At 40.9% G+C, this 21,810-nt stretch overlaps 1 protein-coding gene across 1 annotated transcript; it reads left to right on the top strand.

The window, feature by feature from the left end:
* The first annotated feature begins 937 nt into the window (after positions 1 to 937).
* SIK1 (salt inducible kinase 1) lies at positions 938 to 14,938 on the top strand. Its single transcript, XM_034753716.1, has 14 exons — positions 938 to 1,072; positions 2,143 to 2,366; positions 3,237 to 3,353; positions 5,995 to 6,058; positions 6,288 to 6,449; positions 6,921 to 7,045; positions 7,162 to 7,285; positions 8,270 to 8,493; positions 8,833 to 8,982; positions 9,742 to 9,864; positions 10,148 to 10,370; positions 11,072 to 11,347; positions 11,912 to 12,143; positions 12,840 to 14,938. The coding sequence occupies exons 2-14, from the start codon at positions 2,214 to 2,216 to the stop codon at positions 13,261 to 13,263; spliced, it is 2,397 nt and encodes a 798-aa protein (XP_034609607.1). The 5' UTR covers positions 938 to 1,072; positions 2,143 to 2,213; the 3' UTR covers positions 13,264 to 14,938.
* The last annotated feature ends 6,872 nt before the right edge of the window (positions 14,939 to 21,810 follow it).

Genomic DNA, 21,810 nt, shown 5'->3' with positions numbered 1-21,810 from the left:
ATAGACTTAAAAACCATAGGACTTTCAAAAATAATAATTTTATGGTTCTTATTTGTTTTATGGATTTTTGAGATTGTGGGGTTCATGGTTTCCCATCCCCCCCCCATGACTATGCAAGCTAGAGGCATACTTTTCTTTTAAATGACAGCTGAGATTCTCCTGTAATAAAATGGTCTGGGGAGCTGGAGCTTTAAGAAAAACACCGAATACTGCATAACATGCAATATAATAGTGAGAGCTGGCAACAAGTGCCATCCCCTCTTCACTCCCTGCCTGCAGGGTTTAATCCCCACGTCATCCTCGTTCTCTTCTAAACATCCAGTTTCTAATCTGTGCCACTGCTGCGCCACCAGACAAAGGGTTAATCCACCCAGGCCATGTTGGCTCTAGTTTGTAGGGAGTTGGTGCACACGAAGCGCGACAGCTACACTACACCAGAGCCACGGTGCTCCCAGGCTAGGAAACACCATGGTAAAAACACATTTTCCCCCTAGTGCAGACAGGCGATCCGGGGGTTAACGTCCCTGCCTGGGCCCCGGCACCGCAGGGGTTAAGGGCTCCTGGGTGGTCCTAGTAGTCAGGGGCTAATTTGGTCTGGGGCGGCTTCCTTAGTCACTTCGGCTCTGGCGCGCGGGGGGTTAATTCAGGGCCCGGCTCCAGCCCACTGGGGGTTAATCCGGGCCGCGGCGGCTCCGGCAGGGGGCGACCCCGCAATGATAACAAACGGGTCACGTGACGCCGGGACAGGTGCCCGGTTGCCCCCCCTTTTGCCCTGACGTCACCGCCCATTGGTCTCCGGGACGACGGCTCCATCAGCCCGCGCGTCAGAACAGCTCGTCTCTTGGCAACGGCCCGATGTCTCGCTCTCATTCAGCCTCGCGCTTGGGCGCGCGTCTCTCTGGCGTCAAAGTGACGTCAATGGGTCTGTCTCGGTTTTCGGAGGGGGGGCAGTGGGCGGGAGAAGGGGGATCCCGCGTGCTCCTCTGCCCCCAGCAGCACGCCAGAGCGCGCGGAGGCAGCCGCTGGAGCAGTAGCGCGGCGAGAGCCGGGGACTGGGGAGCCCCGCGCGCAGGTACTCGGAGCCGCGCGGCGCTGCCTGAGGAGCGCGCGGGGCAGCTGCTGGGGAGCGCCCGGGCGGGGGGCGCCCGGGGAGAGCCGCGGGCAGGCGGCGTTGCGGGGACAGGCGCGAAGCGCCCCGAAGTGCCTTATCTCCCCTGCCCTCCGTCTTCGGGCGCCGGGCTCCTCTCCGCAGGCGGGGAGCCGCAGCCCAGAGCGCGCCCGGCAGGGAAGCCTCTCGCTGGGTCGCGGGGGCTCCGCGGGGAGAGCTGCGGTCCCTGCTGGGTGCTCGGGGCTGCGGCAGGGTGGGGGGTGGCTGCTATTAGCGATGCCTCTTCGGGCTGGGGGACTAGGTTGGCAGTGGCTTGGTGACCAGATAGCAAGTGTGAAAATCAGGAGAGGAGGGTGCGGGCTAATAGGCGCCCATATAAGACAAAGCCCCAATATTGGGAATGTTCCTATATCAGGGCATCTGGTCGCTATAATTTGGAACAACAAGGAGGAGTCCTTGTGGCACCTTAGAGACTAACAGATTTATTTGGGCATAAGCTTTAGTGGGCTAGAACCCACTTGCATGCATCTGATGAAGTGGTTTTTAGCCCACTAAAGCTTATGCCCAAATCAATTTGTTAGTCTCTAAGGTGCCACAAGGACGCCTCCTTGTTTTTGCTGATACAGACTAACGGGGCTACCACTCTGATAATTGGGAAGCTCTTCCAAGTGGAACCCGGGATAGGGCTGGATCCCAGGGATCTGAAAAGTGCATGGCTATGAATGGGAGTGGGATGTCTCTATTAGCTGCTCTTTGCAGTGTATCGCTAATACCAGGCTTTTGCTAGGAAGAGACTCCCAGGCTGTTTCATAACTAATCTCCGGCTCTGAGCGAAGCACAGGGGAAAGTTGGTCTATGTCTCCAAGAAGTTGGGTTGTGCAGTCTGCCTGGCTAGTTCAAAGCTTTCCACCCTGCACAATTTAAAGATTTGGTGAAACCTTTAAAATCTGATTAGTGTTATTTGAGTGTTTTCATCTGGAGGCGAAAGCAAAAGCTCCCTTTGATTTATCAGTGTCTGTCTTATCTTCATGCAGGTTCTAGGCTGAAAGAGGAGCGCTTATGCATACCTTCTAAATATTGCTTGTTGCCCACCAAAATCTAAGCCATGGTGATCATGTCAGATTATACCTCTGTTCCCACTCCAAATCAAGCCCAGCGAAGGCCTCTCCGGGTTGGATTTTATGATATTGAGAGGACCTTGGGAAAAGGAAATTTTGCAGTGGTAAAGCTGGCCAGGCACAGAGTAACCAAAACGCAGGTGGGTGTGAAATCTACTCTATAGTTTCATATAGGAAACCAAATTTTAAAGGGCATGAAACTTTCTGGGTAAATTCTGCCCCCCCACCCCCACAAATGTGGTGAAATAAACTAACATACGCTAAGATTGTGGTACTGTACAAAATATAATCATGGCTATAGATTAAGTGTGATAGTAATAATTGATAAAACTATAGGTGAGGGTTTTTTTGTTTGTTTCTTAGTGGTATAATAAACACAGCTGATGTAAAACAAAACCACAAAAATAGATTTAAGAAAATATTGCCAACAGTTTTAACACTGCAATTTAATTAGCGCTATGTGGATTCTTAGAGAGTAGCTAGGGTTGTGCAAATTTAAAGTAATTTGTGTAGAAAGAAAGCATAAAATCTTGTTATTTAGACTTTAGAGTTCCTTAATTTGTTTTTCATTAAATGAGGAAGTTATTCAGAAAAAAAACCTAAGAATTTTGCATTTTTAAATCTATGCGAGTAAAGAGTTTTTTTCTTATTGGTTGGTTTATAAATTAAAATAAGTAAATTTGCAATCTGCGTGTTAAAACCAGACTAGGCAATGCAATAGAAAATAGTTTATCGCGGATGATCCTGCATTAAGGGGGTATGGATTAGGTGACTTAATAGGTCTTTTGCAGAAATCAGAACTATAGTTCAATTAATTACTTTGTGTAACCTTTTTGTGTGAAATAGAGAAATTTAAAATATATTGTTTAGCCTGCATTTAATAATGGAAACAAGAATCAGTTTGGCAGAACTCAGACACTTTAGAGTTGTTTTTCTTTTGAACTATTCAGAATTTCAGCAGCATAAGTACATATTTTATAAATGTCTGGGTTTGTGTTTTAAATTTATAGGTTGCAATAAAGATTATAGACAAAACAAGATTAGATCCAAGCAACCTGGAGAAAATTTATAGAGAGGTCCAGATAATGAAGCTTTTGAACCACCCCCACATTATCAAGCTGTATCAGGTAAGATCTGTTCTGATGACTGCATTCATGTTAGATGTACTTACATCCCATGGGTTTGGTTGCTAATGATCTTATCTTGCACATGGTTTTAAATCACACGTGCAGGGAGAGAACTCACATTGTACTTTTTGAAGTATTTAAACAAATACAATAAGCATTGTATTTAAGATTTTTTTTCATTGTTCTCTTTTAGCAGGTTTATCCTTTTGATTAACCTGTGTGTGGGGTGTTTTTAATTTTAGTGGAAAGAGTCAAAATTGACTCAAGTTAGTTTTTGATCAAGTGGAATTGATCTTGCAATTGATGGAATTGGCTATTTGTATTTCTAAGGAACTCATTTTTCCCCTGATGCTTCTGCTTTTTCAGTTTTTAAGAGCTATAGAAATATTCTACTTACAAATTATACTAGCAAAATTTTAAGCTCTTGTAAAATAAAACAGAACCAAACTTGAAGGTCATTTTTGTTGAAACCTCTCAAATAATGAATCAAGGTCAAACTGAGCTGTTTTAAAATTTATGAATTAAAAAAAAATCATTTTTACATTATGTAAAGACTTTACAGCTATGGGCCATTTTGTGTTTGTTTGCGCCTTACACTAATCATGTTTTAGTTTCCAAAACTAACAAAAAAAAAAAAAAAACGGAACAAAAAAACAACCCAACATCTTCCACATTTTATTTTTGAGTGGGTATTTTAATTTAGTTCAGTTCTTGTTCCAATAAGTATTAAGTGTAAGGGCAGACTAGTGTGCTGTGCAGAAAATAGGATCACTGCTGCCTGATGAGCAAGGACTGCTTTGAAAATGCTAAATATTTGATCTAATTGGCATTTGGTGTAAGTTCCCCCTAATCGTCTTAAACAGTACCATATGGATTTTAGAAGATGTGGTATCACGATTTGTCTGTGAGAGGGGGAAGGGTAAAAGATGGATTTAGAAATCTAGCGGCAGGTCTGATATGCAGTGTGAAGTAGTAAATACTATCATCAGTTTGGATCTTTAGCTGTTTGTTTTTATGTTGTGGAGGTCAGTTAACACAAAGTAGAGTAGAAGAGCCAGTAAGGCAGGTGCTTAAGTGAAGACATTGAGTATTAAAGCGCTTAACATCCATTGAGTACTTGATATTTATATTATTAATCATGAAAAAATTATTTGGTATTAATGTTTGATTGACATCACTCTTCCCTGTAAGGCTACATAGGATACATAAAGACATTGTAACAGTTCTGTTGATTGCACTTCAGTGGAATGATGCAGGTGAAAATTGTATTTCAGGGCTCTAAAAAAGTAGTTTAAATCCCACCTTATTGAACCAGATTATTTAACTGAACAAATGACACAGGTAATAGATCACAGTTTAACTTTCCAATTGAATTTTCTCTTCTTTGTTGTTGTAACTGATACTGTACCTATTTGTTGGCCACTGAGAAGTAGGGGTGGAATTAGATGACATACCAGTGTTGATGTTGGGTTTTTTGTGTTTTAATTTCAACACCAGCATCTAACTTTCATCCAGCTGGCACCTTTCCCAGAACACTTAAACTCCTTCCCTTCAATTTTTTAAAATTGGAAACCTCTCTTCCTTTTCTCCCTTTTTTATTTGTTTTCATTTGTGCATGGCATGGCAGGGAGAAGGCAGGGGAGGTGAGAGCGCTCCCTTCTCTCTCTTTGACATATCCTTTTTCAAAGAAAGTTGAAAATTATGGCCTCTGAAGTAGCATTGACACCTGTTTGGTTGTTAACCTGTTGTAAGCCTCTGCCTTAGGAGCAAAAAATACAGTTCTCATTGAAGAGCCCTTCTCGGTAAATGGCTCATGTTAACATTTGAAACAAAAAGGAAAAATATGTCCCAGTGACTAAAAATAAATATGTAAAATGCTGTACGGGGTTGTTTTGTTTTTTTTTGTTTTCTTCCAAAAAAGAAAGTATATTGGCTAGTTTATAACCTATTTTATAGAAGTCAGTAACAAATGTTTAAAAATAAATCAGTACTAGCTTAATAAATGAACTTTTGGCTAGGATTGACACTTGCTGTTGACGGACATGGAGCAATAGAGTTTGCTCGAACAGCACGCTTTTGCTGCTTGCCCGGCAGAGCTGTCACCTTGCAGGCTAATGTATTGTATCTGATACCAAGTTGGACTGGGGTATATGGTATCACTTCTTCACTGTGTTCTTGCTGTAAATATCTGCTCTAATCATCTCAGTATCTGCTAGCCTTTTTAGCAGAAAGTCCTTGAATTCCGGTAACCTGTTTTTTTAATTTAAAATGTCCTTGAGTGATCAAAAGTGATTACTGAACTCTGTTTTCATTAAAAAAATGTATTGCAATTGAAGTAAAGCTTGCTGAAATACTCTATAAGCCTATTTCATAGACATTTGAGGGCATGGGGGGGGAGGGGAAAAGAGTATGGAGGAAGCAAGCAATTGTGTATTTTAGATATGCAAGCATTAATTCATTATCTTTCTGAATAGCTCTGTATGTGAAAGGAATACTGCGGTGCAGGAATGAAGGCCTTTGCTGCCTACAGTTACTGTAAATAATTGCACTAAGAGGTTCTAGATTTAGGACATGCATTTTTTCGTAAAAACAATGTCAGAGATCTACATCTGTAATGTGTCCTAATTTTTTGTCTTGACAGGTTATGGAGACAAAGGATATGCTTTACATTGTTACTGAGTTTGCAAAAAATGGAGAAATGTTTGGTAAGTTCTCACTGAAATAACTAACACTTATCTAGATTTAGAAAACCCTACTTTATTGTTAGTACTCATGTAGGGTAATAAGATATGTTTTTGACATAGTGTTGAAGGTTTCCCAAAAGTCAGAGTCAGGTGTCACAAATATCAAGTGGTGAATGCAGCTTCGTCAGGATAATGAAAACATACTGCCAGGTGTTAATTCTTGTTCATATTTATTTTTTGTGTGCTACAGATCATTTAACTTCCAATGGACACTTGAGTGAGAGTGAAGCTCGAAAGAAGTTCTGGCAGATCCTTTCTGCAGTGGAATACTGTCACAGCCATCACATAGTGCACAGGGATCTCAAAACTGAGAACCTTCTGTTAGATGCTAGCATGAATATCAAGTTAGCAGGTGAGAATATTTACATGGTTACTTTTGCTAAAATATAAAGCAGGAAATGAAATCCTATTTCTTAGAGCTAGGTGTTCCTATAAATATGTACGGTAAAATAAAACTTTTAAAAACTGCTGTATAGGACATACTGATAGTACTATTTTTCAGAATATATCCTCATGTTGAAAAAGCCTAGGTTAAATGAATAAGTGTAGAACTTCTATGCAATAAGGGCTTGTGTACATGGTGGATAAGGCATACTACAGCAGTGTGATTTCTTAAGAGCACTAATGTATTGCACGTTAATTGGTCCATGTAGACTCTGCTGGTGCACGGTAAAATTCCCATAAATGCACTAGGGAACTGTACTGTGCATTACCCCACCATGTAGACAAGCCCCAAGTCTACTTTTCCTTCGTTTTCTCTGACTTTGAAATGTTAACCTGGTATTTAATGAAGTCTCACTCCAGACTTTTCTCTTTACTTCAGACTTTGGATTTGGAAATTTCTACAAATCAGGGGAGCCCCTCTCCACTTGGTGCGGAAGCCCACCTTATGCAGCCCCTGAGGTTTTTGAAGGCAAGGAATACGAAGGACCTCACCTTGATATATGGGTAAGCTTTATGTTCTGTAGTGTTCACATTTTATGCATCATCAAACTCTTTCTGGGCTCTCATGATTGCTAACTCTACTCCAGTCCCTTACATGCTGTGCTATTTTCTGTTGACAGAGCCTTGGTGTGGTGCTGTATGTCCTCGTTTGTGGCTCTCTGCCTTTTGATGGACCCAATTTACCAACTCTGAGACAAAGAGTGCTGGAGGGACGATTCCGCATCCCCTACTTCATGTCCCAAGGTGCATTTCCTGGAACCTTAACACCAGAAAAGGGGCTACCAACAGGGGGCTGATTGGTAATCTGGGTCTTTTTGTGAAGGAATCAGTTTTCTGCCTCTCCATCTGTTAGATTCTGCCTTTGTATCTTTTCAGGGCAATGACCGGGAATATTTTGCTATCACACATTGCGCTTTCCCTTTCTTAGGTTTTCAGCAGAGTTACTTTAGTGTTGAACCTGCAGCGTAAACTAGCACATTTTCTTTCCTGGGATCTGTTACACATCTGAATACATCTAAAGGGTTTACACTTTTTCCTTCTTAAATTCAGTATAGATTTTTTTAAAAAATGGCTAATTCATGCCCTTGCTAGAGAAACAAGTGTGTGGGGTTTTTTTGTTTTGTTTTGTTTTTGTTGTTGTTTTTTTTTTTTTGGGGGGGGGGGGGGGTTAAATAACATTTTAATGATAGTAGGCTGTAATTCTTAGGTGGGTGTAGTTCTCTTAAAATATTTTAACTATACACAAGTGATATATTTTAAAATTCAGAATATGCTATCAAGGTCAGTAAAAACAATAAGGTTTAGCAATCTAGCTCATTCTTGAACAACCTTGTGAAAAGGGGAATTAAAGGATATTGTTACTACTGTGATCATTTGGGTTTAAAAATAGGTAAACTTGATTTCTCCCTGGCGTTGAGGACTAGGCCTTAATAGCATCCCTTACCTAATTTAATCTTAACAAAATAATCAAAGCTGCTTACATACAAGTAAGTGCTAGTACGCAGAACAGCAGGGTGTGTCAGTAACGAACTATGTGCCAAATTCTGATTTACTGTAAGTGGATGAAACATCTGTAGAATTGCACCCACCTAAAACTGGTCTGCTATAATGTTGCTGAAGAGATTTCCTAGTGCTGTCTAAATGCAGCAGTAAAATAACAAATAGTCTCTTGTATGTGGCTGGCTTTTATTTTTACCACTTGTTAAAGGCATTTTCTGTTTTGTCTAGACTGTGAAACACTAATCCGACGGATGCTAGTTGTGGACCCAACTAAACGAATAACCATTGCCCAGATAAAGCAGCACAAGTGGATGCAAGCAGACCCTTCTCTCCAGCAGCAGCAATCTTTGTCCTTCTCCATGCAGAACTACAACTCTAACCTGGGTGACTACAATGAGCAAGTCCTTGGGATCATGCAGACTCTTGGCATTGATAGGCGGAGAACAGTTGAGGTGAGCTCTGGCTTGCCCTGCTAGTATGAGTGGTGCTTACTTCTTAGTTACTTGCTCAGTGACTAATAAAATGCCGATGGTTAGACAACACTTGCATGCAAATCAGTTACTTAGGAAAGAACAAGAGGTTAGCTACTCAGTTTTATTTTTATATATATATATGTGTGTGTGTGTGTGTCTCATCAAAAATTAACTTTGATTCAGTGTAACTGTATAATATTCAGTAAAACTTATTCACAAATTATTGGAACAGTGCTGTTAAAATCTGATCTCCTGTTGCTGCTTTTTGAGTTCTTTAAGTTGATTCATCTGTATCTTAATCCTTTTCATATCTTCTAGTCTCTACAAAACAGCAGCTACAACCATTTTGCTGCAATTTATTATCTTCTCCTGGAGCGCCTCAAGGAGTACCGAAACAACCAGTTGTCCAATCGTCCAGTGACCAGCCGTCAGCAAAGACCAAGGAGCTCTGAGCTCAGCAACATTGAGGTAAGAAGGTGAATTATTTAATATAAAGTCACATCTGCTGGTATTCTTATTTTGTTCCTCTGCTGTATCATTTACTTTATTTAGCCGACATTGCTGCCCATAATGTTATGGAAAAGCCATAGAGAGGTCCTCTGAGTCAAACTTAATCTCTGTCCTCAAGCTCGGGGGTACAATATTCCATTCTTCAGCAGGCTGCTGATTGAATTTGGTGCTTGATTGAATACTAATGGCCCATTTCCTAATAACTGGCACTAGTTTGTGGTCCAAAGAACACTCTCTCTCCAGTGCTGGTCAGTAATTCACCAAGTGATCAGACTTCTCATTAAAATATACCCTTCCAGCAATGAAACTTCCTCTGATTCCTTGTTACAGCCACCTCAGAGAGATTCCATGAGTCACTTGGATTTTCTTTTCTTTCATTCTTTTTTTAACTAAAAGGAAAAGATGGTTGGGGTGGTGATTGAGACGCAGAACTGACATCAAGAGATCTGGGTTATATTCCCTGTTCGCCACAGACTTCTTATGTCACCTCAGGCAGTTGTCTTAACCTCTCTGTACTTCAGCTTTTCCATCTGTGAAAGGGAGTTTCATAGGTTCCTACTTATATGTGTGTGTTAGGAGGGTAAATTTGTTAATTCTTGCCAAATGCTTTGAGAAGCTTGGCTGGAAGATGATTTAGAAACTCAGTATGCAAAAAACATTTGAAGTTTTGAACGGCAGTTTATAAGATGCCTTCTCTAAATCTATTTTTGCCTTCAGATGCCTCAAGACAGCCTTTCAAGTGAATCCCTGAGATCATCTCTGCTTTACCATCAACCTCAGAACTTGATTCAGTCATCCTTGCAAGCAGAAATGGATTGTGACATGAACAGTCCATTACAGGTTGGTGCTCTCAGCTAAATGTCACCCACAGGTTTTTATTGTTCTGTCAATTTGACATGACAAAGGTTAAAAGAATATATAGTGCTTGCCTGCTTCTGCCTCTCCACCCTTCCCTCCCCAAAATTTAAACATTAAGATATAAATACAGTGTCACAGTGCCTTTCATCACAATGTGCATAATAAAGGCACAATTAAGGGCTTTGCAGAGCTCCTAACAAACGAGAATATTTTTGCAAAAATAAATAGCTTTTCACTTATATCCTGTATTCTAATGTCTTTGCAGCCAGTATTCTTTCCTGTGGATCCCAACTTCAATGGTCTCTTCAGGAATCGCTCCATTTCTCCCAACAGTTTGCTAGAAACCACCATTAGCGAGGAGGTGAGGCAGGAGAAAGACCTGGAGGAGGAAATCAAGGCCTACAACCCTCTTCACCTTCCCAGCAACACCAGCAGGAGGCATACGCTGGCTGAAGTCACCACTCATTTTTATCCGTGTACCCCTCCATGTAAGTCCTGCAGGGTAGAAGATCTCTGAAATACGGGCTGTGAGGGGTGGACTACTGTCAGTAATAAATGGTCTGCAATGTTCACTCATTGGTATTTTTTAAAATTTAAATAACATGGTTTCTGAAAACTCTCCTAGAAATTAAATAATATTGCCCAGTTGTATTGCTCGGGAGAGACCCCAGCTATCAATAGTTACCTACATATTTTTAAAGAGAAAAGTTCTTAAGATCATACCCTCCAAACTCCTTCCTGCACCCCTCTACCCCTGTAAAACCTGATTAAAGTGAGTAGGATCCCTTGTCTATTGGAATCAATAGCAATGTTGCCATTGACTTAGCTGGAGCAGGAGAGAGCCTTGTGCAATTAAAAAAAAAACAAAAATCTATGTTAAGGCTCTAGCGCCAAATAGAACATAGTAAGTGCTGATCTCAGGGAACCAAATTCTATATTGAGTGTGCACACTCAAGGTTGCAGGTGAACACTGAATTCAGATTATTTATGACCTCAGCAACCCTTGAGGGAATCATGTCCTAGTACAATATGAGTTGCTGTTCTGTTGTTGTCTGAGACTTTTGATGCTGGCAGGTTATGTTTAGTTGCAGTGTAGGTGGACAGACTAATCTGATGGCAACTTTTTCTTTCTGTACTCCATTTTGGAAATGTTCTCTCTTCACCTTCCCCTTCTCCCCTTCATCTGTAGGCATAGTCATTTCCTCTTCAACAAGCCCCACAGAAGGAACTAGTTCAGACAGCTGCCTCACCTCATCTTCAAACAACAGCTCAGTGGCTCTGAGCAGCTGTTTGGCAGATCAAGTAATGACTGGTAACCCAGCCACAGCCAGGATGACATCACCATTTCTGACTTCCCAATCTGACACTCCAGGGCTGCAAGCCCAGGGCTGCATGGGAGGTGCTTCTCTGCTGCCTGTCAGCTTCCAGGAAGGAAGACGTGCATCTGATACCTCATTAACTCAAGGTAATTCCTTTCTTGCTGTATAGTTGGTTGTACACTTTTTTTCTAATTAGCAACACACGGTAATATTTTGGGAAGCTTACTCTGACTTATTGATCTTAGGGCTTTCTGTAGTGTCCATCATGATAGTGCCATAGAACATGAAGGATAACTTGACTTCATGTAAGTCACCTACACCAGAGGTTTCCAAATGCTGGCTCCATGTACCAATATAGAATTTCCCATTTCTCTGACTGCTATCCTAGGCATTCCACTCTTTTTTACATTGAGTCCAGTACACCACTACTGCCCACTTTCAATTTAGTTGTACATGCCCCAGTCTACAGTCACACTTGAGCTGCCCCAAACCACAGTCTTGCATGTGCATAAGCTTCATTGTTGACCATAGGGCATGCAGATGAATGTGAAGTGTCTGGGTCACCTGAAGTCTCACTCTGGTAAACTAGTGCAATTGCCCAGAGAGGTTGGGAATTGCTGATCAATGAAGAAGTGAAGCACCCAGATGGGCATCCAGGCAAAACGCTAATGATGAATAAAAAAAAAAAAAATTTTTTTTCTTGCCTCTAGGCTTGAAGGCATTTAGACAACAGTTACGAAAGAATGCTAGAGCCAAAGGTTTCCTTGGGCTGAACAAAATCAAGGGCTTTGCTCGCCAGGTGTGCCAGTCTTCATCCACTCGGGCAGCACGCAGTGGCATGAGCCCTTTCCAGCATTCTCAGCAGAACACATGCATGTACAGCAATGGAGGAAGCAGCAGAGAAGGCCGAAGCCTGCTAGAGGAGGTGCTGCAACAGCAGAGGTGAGAAAGCGTGCTTAGTATAGAGACTCAAACAAGGCAGGGACATACCATCTGTTTGTAAGGACATTATACTCTGTGTTGAGCTTCCTCTACAAAGAGATGTTCTTTTTTCATAATACCTCGTTTTTGGTTAGGGAACGAGGTTGAGGGTTAGGACTACTGGGTTCTCTTCCTGGCTCTTGCCATGTGACAGCAGACAAGCCTCTTATATAAGCAGAGTTACAGAGAAGTTATTTGTGAAATGAGTATGATGCTAACCTACATATTTCACAGTCATTAGGTTTTAAGATCATCACGTAGATTTTAAGATAGTCACATCAAAAGCCATATGGATTGGAAGGGCAAAACATACTATTTCTGCCTGTCAAAGCTTTATTTTTGTTTAATTTGGGGGAAAGATTCTTTCCCCTTTCTGCAACTTTCCTGTGGCAGGGATATAGGGCCTTGTAATTTGGTAGAGTTACAGCTCACAAGTGAAGCACAGTCCTTAGTCACTTAAATGTATATTCATAGCAAACCAAATTGTGACCTAATTATTCAGTTGTAACTTCCAAAGATTACCATATTTGTATCTAGCTTTACTAAACTGTTGCTTTAAATGCACCAGTAAGGTCAGTAATTGTTGGGGGAAGTGCTACAGGGAAGAACAGCGTGATCAAGAAGTATTAATTTCCTTCACTCTTGAATCCTATTCAGAATGCTCCAGTTACAGCATCACCAGTTGATCCAGCCAACATGTCACCAGTCCTCTCGGGTGTCTGCAACACACTGCATCCTCTCTCCTGACAGTACAGACACTTACAAAACATCTAACTCTCTTCTGCTGTCAGAGCTACGAAGGGAGAACTCATTTGAGCTGGCATTTGGTGGCAACACCCAGCTGCTCCAACCTCACCTCTTTGGAGTCAGTGTCTCACCAGCGTCTTCAGCTGCTCATCTTCTAGACACCCAGCTGTACATCAGTAGCAATGTCTCTCCGATCACCAACAACAACTTCTCTCAGCAACAGAATTTCTCTGTGCAGTCTCCGAGCTACGATGCTGTCACTTTGCAGAATGGGGACTGTGAAATGGAGGACCTCACTTCCAGCCAGCTAGGGAAATTTGTCCTGGTGAAATGAGAGCTCCTGCTGTTGTAGCTCACACAACTCTTTTATTTCTGCAAAGGACTTCCACCATCGTTCCACAGCATTAGAGTTCCATGGATGGCTTGTGGCGTGTGGATGAGTGACTCTCAGAAGCAATAAATTTTGAAGTATGTGAAGAGGCTGTCTGGTTCAGAAAGCTAACAACTTTATAGAACTGAAACAAGCAATATGTATGTCTTTTGGCTTCTATTATTCTTGCACTGAACAAATATGAATAGAAACTGAAAAACGTTTTTGAAGAAAAATAATGAAGGGTGAAATGAGGGGTGGGTAGGGGGTGGGAGCAGGGATGGATGAGGCCGGGTAGAACACTTTGGTACTGTACTCAAGTCAGACCAATACAGCTCTGCTGTTATGCAAGACTTTTAACAGCTGTCAGTAGTGGTGACACAGCAGGGAGAGGCTTTTCAAAGAAGGGACCAGAGCCTCCCTTTTTCACAATATTCATTTATGGGCTTGTGAAGCTGATTACCTCTTAAAAAACCAGTGGCATGCAACATTATGCATTGATAAAATTAAAAATGGAAGCATTGCCATTTGTTTTTGTTTAGTTGATACTCACTTTAAAGGAACCAACACCTCCTCCCTAAAAACACTTATGCTTTAAATGAAAACTGTGAACTTCTTGCTTGATATATCAGCTAGAACAGCTAAAAAAAAGTTCTAATTGTTAGCACAGAAGCAATTAATCTCTCTTGGAATTTTATCCCCTGATATCATGATCCAAATTGTGTAATGTCTTTTCTGTTTTTGTTCTAAATGTCTAGGAATCTTTTCATAATGTTGTCTAAGTTGTTTTCCCTGTATTCCTGCAGAGGCACTGGGATTGAAATTAGTAAAACTGGGCTGTGGGGTGGAACTATTTCTTTCAAAAAGCCCCCCAGATGTTGCCTTTGAAGTTGCCTGAGGGATATTTCTTAGTGCTGCACATTTTATTTCTGCTGCTAATTACATTTTTACGCATTTCATTATCAGGGTCCAGCTAGAACTGACTCTTGGGAAACGTGCAATATCGAGGTTATAATTGTACAAAGACAAAAGGAATAGGCTAGAACAGAATTCTACTCTAAAGGAGTACAGCTATTTCTGAACAAAACTATCAAAACTGAGTGAAACAGCACAATCTTTGGGTGTTCGTTTTTGGTTTTTTGGTTTGTTTGGGTTTTTTTGGCATATTATCAATGAGGTTTTTGGTTAGGTGTTTATGTATGGTTTTTAATACTGTATATGTGTATAAATAGGAAGCAGAAAACAATATATACACTACTTATTTTTTTATACTTTGTAATATGCTTTTATTGTGTTTCTGGTGTAAACTCCCTCTCTCACAGAGCGTGACTTAGGTTGGTGTCAATGGAAGTTCGTGTGTATAAAGGGGATAATAGACCACAACCTCCTACAAGAATTGGTGGGGTGAGGGTTCAGCTGTGGTAGCAGGTGAGCAAGCAGTGAGCCAGCTTAGCCAAAAGTTACCATCCGAATGTCAGAAAAATAGTTTCATTCTATCTAAATGCTTAAAGGACCCAGCTCTTTAGTGTGACACAGGGTGCCTTCAAGTTACCTTGGCTTCGTGCAACCTGCAGTATTACACGTTCAAACAAAAACCCTACTTTATATTTAAAAAAAAAAAAAAAAAAAAAAAAAAAAAGCCAAAGATCAACCAGGTTAATTGGTTTGAGGGGGAAGGGGTCAAGGTGTTATGTGGCTCAGTGTCTGTGGCTTTTCATAAATTACCTTTTTATCTGTGTACAGTATTTGCGTGTTTGTATTGATATATCCCTAGCTTGCTGCTGCTATGTGGTCTGGAAGCTTCAAGGTGTCGGGAAATTACTTAGATTGAATCTTCGACTGGTGCCTTGCAGCAGAGAAAACACCAAAGTCTCATGCTAATTTGCAACGTGTTTGTTTTTCTTTTTCTTTTTTAAAGGGGGAGAGGGAGGAGGGAGAGGAGAAGCTAGCTTATCACAGAGCAGCAACTTTGCCATCATTGTCTCATGAGCTAGCACACATACTTAATGCACAGAATTGTTTTCTTTTCTACATTTGTTTTAATGCCATAGATCAAAGGCCACAGAAAGTCTTTTGTTTCCTGTTCTAAGCAATGACAAGCACTTTACTTTCATAGGTTTTTCTGTTTGTGTTTCCTTTTCCAATTGCTGTAGAGCCTCTTTGGAATTATTCCTGGTCAGAAAGAGGTCACTTTTAATGTTTGGTTTTTGTAGATATCTTGACAGTGCTGTTCGGCAGACTGCAATGCAATAGGCTATTTAAAGACACTATGTGATTGGTTTAATTAAGATGTATAGTTTATTTTTTACCATGACTGAACAGATCATTTTATTTCTTATGTTAAAATGAGAAATGGACACCAAAATGATTGATGTGTTATTTAATATTTAAATAAAAATGTTTTAAAATATTTTTGTTTCGTGTATTGTAACTTGATTCTGCAGGGCTTTTTCTTCTGAGACGCTCTGACATATCAACTTCACTTATTTCTGTATGATTTGTGGATTTTAGACTTCATTTAAAACTTAAGTCCATAGGATATTACTGGCATTTTTTTTACATTACTAAATAAGAGGAATAACTGTCTTAGAGGGATGGTCATTGAGCCTTTCACCTGTAGGTAATGTCAGAGTCTAGCCCACATCTGTGGTAATCGAGTGATGGTATCTGACAGTACAGTGGTCTATGCAATGCAAACGGTTTAAGCTTGGTTCTGTTCCTAGTAGACAAGAATTTCATCCACGTCCCCTTGAGCCGAGAGAGGCCCTAGGCCGAGTAAGGCACTACAGTGAGCACGGAGGATTCTGGCATTTGTAGAGGTTCCATTTTTTCCTTCAATATTAACTTTTTAAATTTTAATTTGAGAAATTAATTTAGGAATGTAAATCATAATCTTCAAAAAGATTTGGGCTTAACTAGGGCACCAACAGTTGTAAGAGAATTTAACAGCTGCCTCTGAATTTTAAGTCAGTGTTTTTAAATACAATAAGTCATAAATAAGACTAGTTGGGGGTTATTTATTTAAAGATGTTCAGGAGAAAGCTGGCCTTTGCTTGTAACTGGTCATTCCTTAGCAAAGGCAACTACCATCTTTAGTTCGTAGTGAGACTGAAGCCAGGCTCCTCTCCGCTGAGATGGCTGCCCTCTCCCGACAGCATTCGCAGGTGGAAATGAGACTGCCCCCGCTAAATAGTGGAACCATCCACCATTGTTTCCAATGGGATTGAAGCTAGTGAAGATGGCTTTACCTACTTGCCATGTGTGATCCAGGCAGGAGACATGGGAAATGGGACGGAGTAGAGGCTGGATGCAGGAGAATGTGGGGGTGCAGGAACAGACTGGAGACAGGAATGTGGAGAACAGGAATTTTAGGGGGCAGGAAGTAGGAAGGGCAAGGGAATGTGGGGCTGGGGAGGGGCAAGACAATGGTGTTAGGAAGGGAGTGGCTAGACTGCCAGTTGTGCTACATATCGAGGTATTCTGTCCATCAGGTGTTTCAAGTTTTGTTTTGAGATTGTTTCAGGAATGCAAGGTCTCAGCATTGACTCTTGCTTTTGGTGTCCCACAAACCGTGCCTTGGATTGGCAAAAGATTATTCTCCTGCCCTGGGAACTGAGGAGGAAGAGCTGCGTAGCTTGCAGAGATCCATCTTCTGGTCAACTACCAAATTGACCAGAAGATGGATATCGGCTGGAGAAAAGTTTGGTTTGTCTCCTGTTTTCAGACAGTGAGAGATGCTGCCAGTCTTGATATGTCGCTTATTTGCATATTCATTTGGACTTAATAGAAGGCTGCAGGTTTCCATATGCATTTGCCTCTTCCAGTGCACATGCAGAAGTAAACTGCCAAAAATATTGTACATGTGTACACCTGGCTGTAATTTTGATGTGGCTGCATACAAATTTAGGCCCTGTAACCCCATATAACCTTTTAAAAACTGGGCCTTTAAATGTATTTTTAATGTAAATTGGTCAAACAAAAATCCCAAGAGTCATCGTCCAGCAACTGAATGCAATGTTTATAGTCACATTATCCAGGTGAATACTTAACATGCAGCAAACCATGAGAACTAGATCCTCAGCTGGTATAAATCACTGTAGCTCCATTGACTTCAATTTATGCCATCTGAGGATCTGGTCCATAAGTGTGTAGAGACCAAAGCACCATGACTTGGTATATCTGTGAAATAACAGTATAAAAAAAAAATCTTAGCTCCCTGGACATAGTTTCCATGTAGATAAAATTTCACTCTCAGGGCTGGCCTGCACTTTAAATCTATACCGGCAGCTACGGCGGTCCGGGGTGTGAGGATGACACCCCTAAAGACATAACTATGCTGACGCAGCCCCTAGGGTAGGTGTAGCTGTGCCACAGAAGAGGGCTTCTGTTGGCACAGCTTCATATACAAGTCCTGCCTTATCTCTAACCACCTTCATTGCACTAACAAGCATCACTCACTGTGCTGAGGCTGCCAGTGAAGAAGAACTGAATTGGTTTGGGGATCAAACTACCTTCCATCCATGTGGGGATTTGATCCAAAACGCGGCTAATAACACGTTGGCAGTGAAGGGCGGAGCTTAGCTTAAGCTGTTCTCTGTGCTGTATCTAGTCAGTGCAAAGAGAAATTCACTACTTCTCATTGCCATCAATCTAGCATTGATTTGATAGAGTAACGCCAATTTACACCAATTGAGGATCTGGTCCAATGGTCCTAAGCTTGGTGTGCATCTAATGGTAGTGAAAAGGAAAAGCCTATTTCATCACTTGAACTGGTCCTGAGAATTTCTAATCAATGGAATGACACTGCTTTATGACAATTGAGGATCTGGCAATTTATGTGCAGTATTTACGGTGCATTGAGACCCTGCTTTGAAATGATTCCCAAAGGTTTGTTTCATCTTCAGCCTTGGGTCAATGAATTTTGATACATGCATGGATCTTTGCTATTATCATGCACTGGGCTCTTTATTTTTTTACATTTATCTTATGTCCCTTTCCATGGATCTCTTGCGATTGTTTTTGCCACTTCTGTGTTTATTTTGTGTTCAGGAGAACATTTGTCACAGTCAGGAGCTGGCAGGGATTTTACAAATTCCAGCCAAGTGCTTATTGTCTATCCTGCTGACGACTTCTTTCAAATTCCCCTTTATAATAGCTAAACATAACCTAGCTCATTGTGTAAGATCATTTACTTACTCCAGGGGAGGAAGGGAGCTTAGATCTACAATCTCTGTTATTGCAAAATACCTGCAATATTTGCAAAAAAGCCCCATACTTGTAAGCAACATCTTGCAAAAATTAGAATATTAAGCACCAGGTAGAGCTAAAAGTATAAATTGCAAGAAACAGTTTGATCTTAGCTTCCCTTTTCTGCCTGCAGAATCCCTGCAAACAACATTATTCTTGTATTTATTGGAATATATTTGAACTTTTTACTCTGGATTGAGAGGTAATATTCCAAATTTGAGCCTCCTTGCCTAGTTGTGATTGATCAGTTCGGTCTCATGGTATTTTTCCTATTCCAGTGAAGGAATGTATAAGCACCTCTACTGAAAACTTATAATTTGATTTTACACATGTGGCTTTAAAATTCATTTTCCATGAACATTTTTGGCCTCTGCTGTTCATGAAAAGTGAACACCACAAGAACATGGGTGAGCCAAATTAATTAAAGTCTGAATGACCATTCAGACAATTATTTGCATGATCCACCTTACTCTACCTTTTGAGAAAGTGTCTGTGATGCAGTAGGGTACTTTCCTACAATTCTTTCTTTAGTTTTAAAAATGGTTTTAATGGGAACTAAACAGAATGAATTCAATTCAATCTGGAAGTGAACGGGTAAATCTTTAACTGTCCCAGAGAAGAAAAAGTTGCCAACTCACTTCTTTGGGCTTGATGCTCAAGTGGTTTTAAAGGGTTTCGGCAACATCTTCCTAATGGCTTTGACACAGGGAGGTGTGGTCTGTAGTTGTAGTTCTTAATTACCCAATCTTTATTGTGAATGATTTGGATATGTTCCTGATGTTTATGATGCACCCAAGGTATGTGGACTAATGAGTAATGCTCACGTGAGAGCAGAGGGTGAGAAACAACCTACTTGATGGGATTAGATGCCATTTTCTCAAGCCATTGGGCTCGTTCATGTAAACTGGCATCTACTAATAGTGTGGTTTATTTTATATGTGTCTGACATGCCGACAGGGATGCAGGTACTATTTCGCTCATTTTGCCAAAAGAAGAAAGGGAAGTGGGGCGGAATTCAAGCCTGAGATGAAAATTAAGAATACAGAGATCCCTAGTTCCACTTGGTGTGTTTTTGTGCTAGTGCAGGAGACAGGTGCCAGGCCACGATTTCTAAGAATGAATTAATCATTTGCAGTCCTCTCTATCATGAACTGCATGAGATTAATGGTATGAGTGATGTCAATGACAGATGCATTCTGGGATTTCTTAGTAACCAGGAAATTCCATGGGATTTTACAATGGAGGAGAGTGTTTTTTGTAAAATAATTTACAGTTACTTAGACATTAAATGGGACTCCTGCAAGCTGGCTAGCACTTCTGGACTTTAACTCTGTTTTGATTTCAACTTTGCAGTTCATCTTTTAAAGGAAAATACTTATTTTGCTCAGCAGAAGAATTGTTAGCCCATCTGACTAGGACTGCTGTGGGACCAATCCCACGTCCATTAGGCTACCACCAATTTATGTATTGCAGCATCAGGTCCATTGTATGTGACAGAATGTCCTAAATCTTTTAATTAAAATTAATATTTCCAAACTTACAAACTTCTTGGTGAAATAGTAGATCCATTTGTGATACCAGAAGTACAGAGATCCAGCAGCCTGAATTCTCTGTTGTGATTCAATGCCAGTTCAATACTAGAATGATAAAGTAATTGGCCAAATTCAGCCAATTTGGAGTAAGCAGGTGCAATGGGAATGGCCTAGAATGTGGCACTAAATCTGGGTAATCCTAGTATCATAGCAACCAGGTAATAAGAGTCAGGTGATCAGAGTATATTGCTGTCTTAGAGCTGCTTTATTTAAATAGAGTGAATTGAGTTTTTCAACAGCTGGGGCTGGGCCATGTGAGCTTGGTAATAGCTAGAGGGATGAGCCTTCTGAGCAGGTGATATGGGCATCACAGTTAACTTGCTTCCCTGTGTCAAAAGGCAATCCTGGCTTCTCTCATGCTTTCCTGATGTATGCCCCATTGTGAACTTTTCCAGTAGAGGAATTTCTGAAGCCTGCAGCCCTTATGTGGCATAATAGCTGGTCTCCAAACCGTAAACACAAACAAAAAGAAGTCTTTTCACTAGTTTTGCTGGCTTGCACATTTCAGGCTCTGCTTGTGTTAACCTGTTTCATGTGATTAAATCTTTGATATGCCCATGTGGTCACTATGGGGGGGTAACTACATGTGGGCAGTATAGGGCAGTTACATTATTTTCAATTAGTGTTCAGTGCTTTCAAAACTTTTTACAATGTCCAGAGTTCTTCCCCAAGACAAATTTTACCTGTAAATTGCACTTAGTTACTTACTCCACAGCTCTCTGCTAACAAGTCTATGAACAAATGAATCTCTTAACTTTAACATTGCCCCAAATGGTCTCATGGAAACAAAGCTTGCTATGAAATGAAGCAACTTTCATCTGTGTGTGATGTGTGATCTTGGAGACTACAGTATCTCGCTTAGCTTTCTTAGTTGAATAAAAATTTCAGTTCTTTAATAAAAAAAAAAAATGTAATTTCACCTGGTGTTCCCTCTGCCATATGGACCTTTAGATGAGCAAATGAGAGGAACACAATTTTTGATAGCATTCCGCAGTATTGTCTGTATCTAAAAACTCTTAGTCATTCCCAATATACTAAAACTCTCTATAGCATCATCAAAATTCAATCCTGTTTAATTTCTAAAGCAGGGAGTTGTATTTTTCTTCAGACACTTACTGTGTTTTCTTTTCCTTTCTAAAGTGCCATCAATCCTATCCTTATCACCAAGTGGTTGAGTGTTTGGACTAATAGTAATTAAGAACTCATTGCCAAATTGTTGTTTCTCTAACTTGCCTCTGGAGTCTTAATCCAAGACAGGAGGGGCCACAGTTGAGATGACTGGGCAAATTAATTTGAGGGTCATGGTGGCCAGAGCTGAACATTGCAGCAGCCAGAGGAGAGCTGTCATATCAGGCTGTTCTAAATGTCATGGGCCCATATCCTCAGAGGTATTAGGTACCATTGCTTTCAATGGGTCATGGTCTGAGTGGGGACCAGTGTTGTCTTCCCTGTCAGCTACTGGCAGTGAGACAACAAGAGATCATATATTATAGCACCAGCCGCTAAAGAGGGGAGGCTAGTCTTGTCAAAATAGAATAATATATATTAGGTCAAGTAGTCTCCATTGGCTGTTTCCCCATGTTAAGGAGGGGTGCAAGCATTGAACTTCACATACTGCATTTAGAGCCCAAATTAGAGAGATTTCGCAGTACTAAGTATAATTATTTTCCCA

The sequence above is a fragment of the Trachemys scripta genome, chromosome 1 (assembly GCF_013100865.1).
Source record: "Trachemys scripta elegans isolate TJP31775 chromosome 1, CAS_Tse_1.0, whole genome shotgun sequence".
Lineage (NCBI taxonomy): Eukaryota > Metazoa > Chordata > Testudines > Emydidae > Trachemys > Trachemys scripta.
Note: the sequence above shows the minus strand (reverse complement) of the source record. Positions and strands in the feature narration are given on the sequence as shown.